Source organism: Halyomorpha halys, unplaced genomic scaffold, assembly GCF_000696795.3.
Source record: "Halyomorpha halys isolate HHAL.00 unplaced genomic scaffold, Hhal_1.1 Scaffold1447.1, whole genome shotgun sequence".
Taxonomy (NCBI): domain Eukaryota; kingdom Metazoa; phylum Arthropoda; class Insecta; order Hemiptera; family Pentatomidae; genus Halyomorpha; species Halyomorpha halys.
Window position 1 is genome coordinate 150,541 of NW_027113820.1, and position 2,202 is coordinate 152,742.

Here is a 2,202-nt window from a genome sequence, read left to right on the forward strand (position 1 = left end):
CGCCTTTTTTTTCTAGAGCCTTTTCCCTGCGTTCTAACGGCAGTGTTTCCTTCATATCTTTTATTTTCAATCCTTTAGAACCAAATATTCTTGATTTGTTCTCTCTACGTTCCCTTTTCAACCCTTTTAATGCAAGATCTTGACCAACTCATTCCATTGAACAGCTTCCTTAAGCGAATTCTTCAATATTTATACTTTTGTTATAAAAATTATTTATTGCTAATAATAATTATTTATTGGAAGATTATTGATTGACCGTGTGTGAAGATGAAAGGAATATGGTCCGGGTGCGGTCAAGAAAACCGGACCATTTTCTTGACCGCACCCGGACCATATTCCTTTCATAATAATTATTTATGAATAACTTGCAATGGGCAATTATTTCTTTGTAAAGGAATCTGGTTTGTTTAACATTGCATATACAATTTTTTCCATTGCCCTGTACAATAGGCTCTTCCTTATGTTGAACAGAAACTGGGTGACTATTAAAGTGAGTTCCAGCCCAATAGGTCTACTATTGATAAAATCTTCGCGCTGAGGCAAATCGCTGAAAAGATGAAGGATTATCAGCGGATAACTTGGATGCTGTTCATTGTTTTTCGGGCTGCCTACAATACAATTGTAAGGAGTGAGCTCATAGTGGCTATGTATGAACTGGGACTTCTTAGTAAACTCACCCGATTAGTAAAATTGAAGTGGAGTGTGGCCTAAGGCAGGGTGACCCAATAGCTTCTCTCCTGTTTAATATCGCTCTACAAGCAATCATAAGTAGAGCAGGAATAAATCAGGAAGCAACAGTATTCACAAAGGTGGCCTATGTTCTGGCCTATGCAGGCGACGTTGTCATCATCGGTAGATCCCTGCAGAGCATTAGGGCTTTCGAAGCGATGGATGTCGAAACAAAAAAGGTGGGCCTGCATATTAATGGAGAAAAAACCAAGAATATGCTGTTGGGTAAGAAGCCTCTGGACCAGAGGCAGAGTCCCTTTGTAATGGGCTCCTATAATTTCGAAGTGGTAAGAAGATTTTCTAACCTTGGCTCTATTATCTATGAGAACCAGGGTGAAGAAGAAGATAAAAGCAGAATTGCCACTGGAAATAGAGCCTATTTTTCCATTGTAAGGCAAATCAAAAGCAAACTTGTTAGCCGTACCACCAAGTTCACCCTGTACAAAACGTTAATAAGGCCAGTCGTCACATACGGTGGAGAGACTTGGACTCTGAGCAATAGAAGCATCAACTTGCTAGACAGGTTTGAAAGAGTAATTCTGAGGAGAATCTTAGGACCCGTATGCGAGAATGGTAATTGGCGAAGAAGGAAAAAGGAACCTTTTTGGGTCCTACAAGGAATGTAGCATCTCCTCGTACATAAGAACACAGAGGCTTAAATGGCTTGGCCATGTAATGAGGATGAGCCAGGAAAGAGTGGCTAATAAACTGTACAGCTACGTTCCGGATGATGTGCGGCAACGCGGTAGGCCGAAGGGCCGATGGAGGGATGCTGTGAGGCGGGATCTGTGACACCTGAGGATCCCAGTCACCTTTAGAAAAGATAGAGAAAGATGGTTGGCGGCCGTTGAGCAGGCCAGGGGCAGCTTCATGCGCCTGTTGTGCCAATAAAAGAAGAAGAAGAAAGGAATTTAGACAAGTATAAATGAAGTCTGCAATTACTCTTGGGAGATACTACGTCCCAGAATAAATGTCATTTTTAGCTCCATTTAATGTTTTATATAGTATCTCTTATATTGTAAAATTGGGACATAATATAAGAATGTTATCCGAAAAATAAAATAAAAAAATTAAATGAATGTTTTGCTGAGATAAAATATCGGGTAGTTGGGAACAATCTACGCCTTACTGCCCAAAAACACAGATTGTAAAAAATGATAAATATCTAATGTCACACGCAATAACAATTTTTTCCACACATATGAGATATAGATTCTAAAAATAATTTATTTGAGTAAATGAAAAGGTTTTCGGGAATTTAGTTTAATTTATTTCGAAAGGTAGACATTTTATGCAACAATAGAAGGTTACATTAGTTTAAAAAAAAAAACCATTGAGCTGGTTTAAAAAGGTCTTTGTGGGTGAATCACCAAAAATATCTTCTTAGGTTAACTCGTTGCTAAAACCACTACCAACAAAAACTTGAACAGGGAATCAACCAATTAACTTATTTATTCCCTTAACTTATTTATT

The 2,202-nt window shown here is 38.4% G+C and overlaps 1 protein-coding gene across 1 annotated transcript; it reads left to right on the forward strand.

Annotated features, from left to right (window-relative positions):
- The first annotated feature begins 887 nt into the window (after positions 1-887).
- On the forward strand, positions 888-1,355 carry LOC136796709 (uncharacterized). Its single transcript, XM_067051135.1, has one exon. It carries the CDS (start codon positions 888-890, stop codon positions 1,353-1,355), a length of 468 nt encoding a protein of 155 aa, XP_066907236.1.
- Positions 1,356-2,202: the final 847 nt, after the last annotated feature.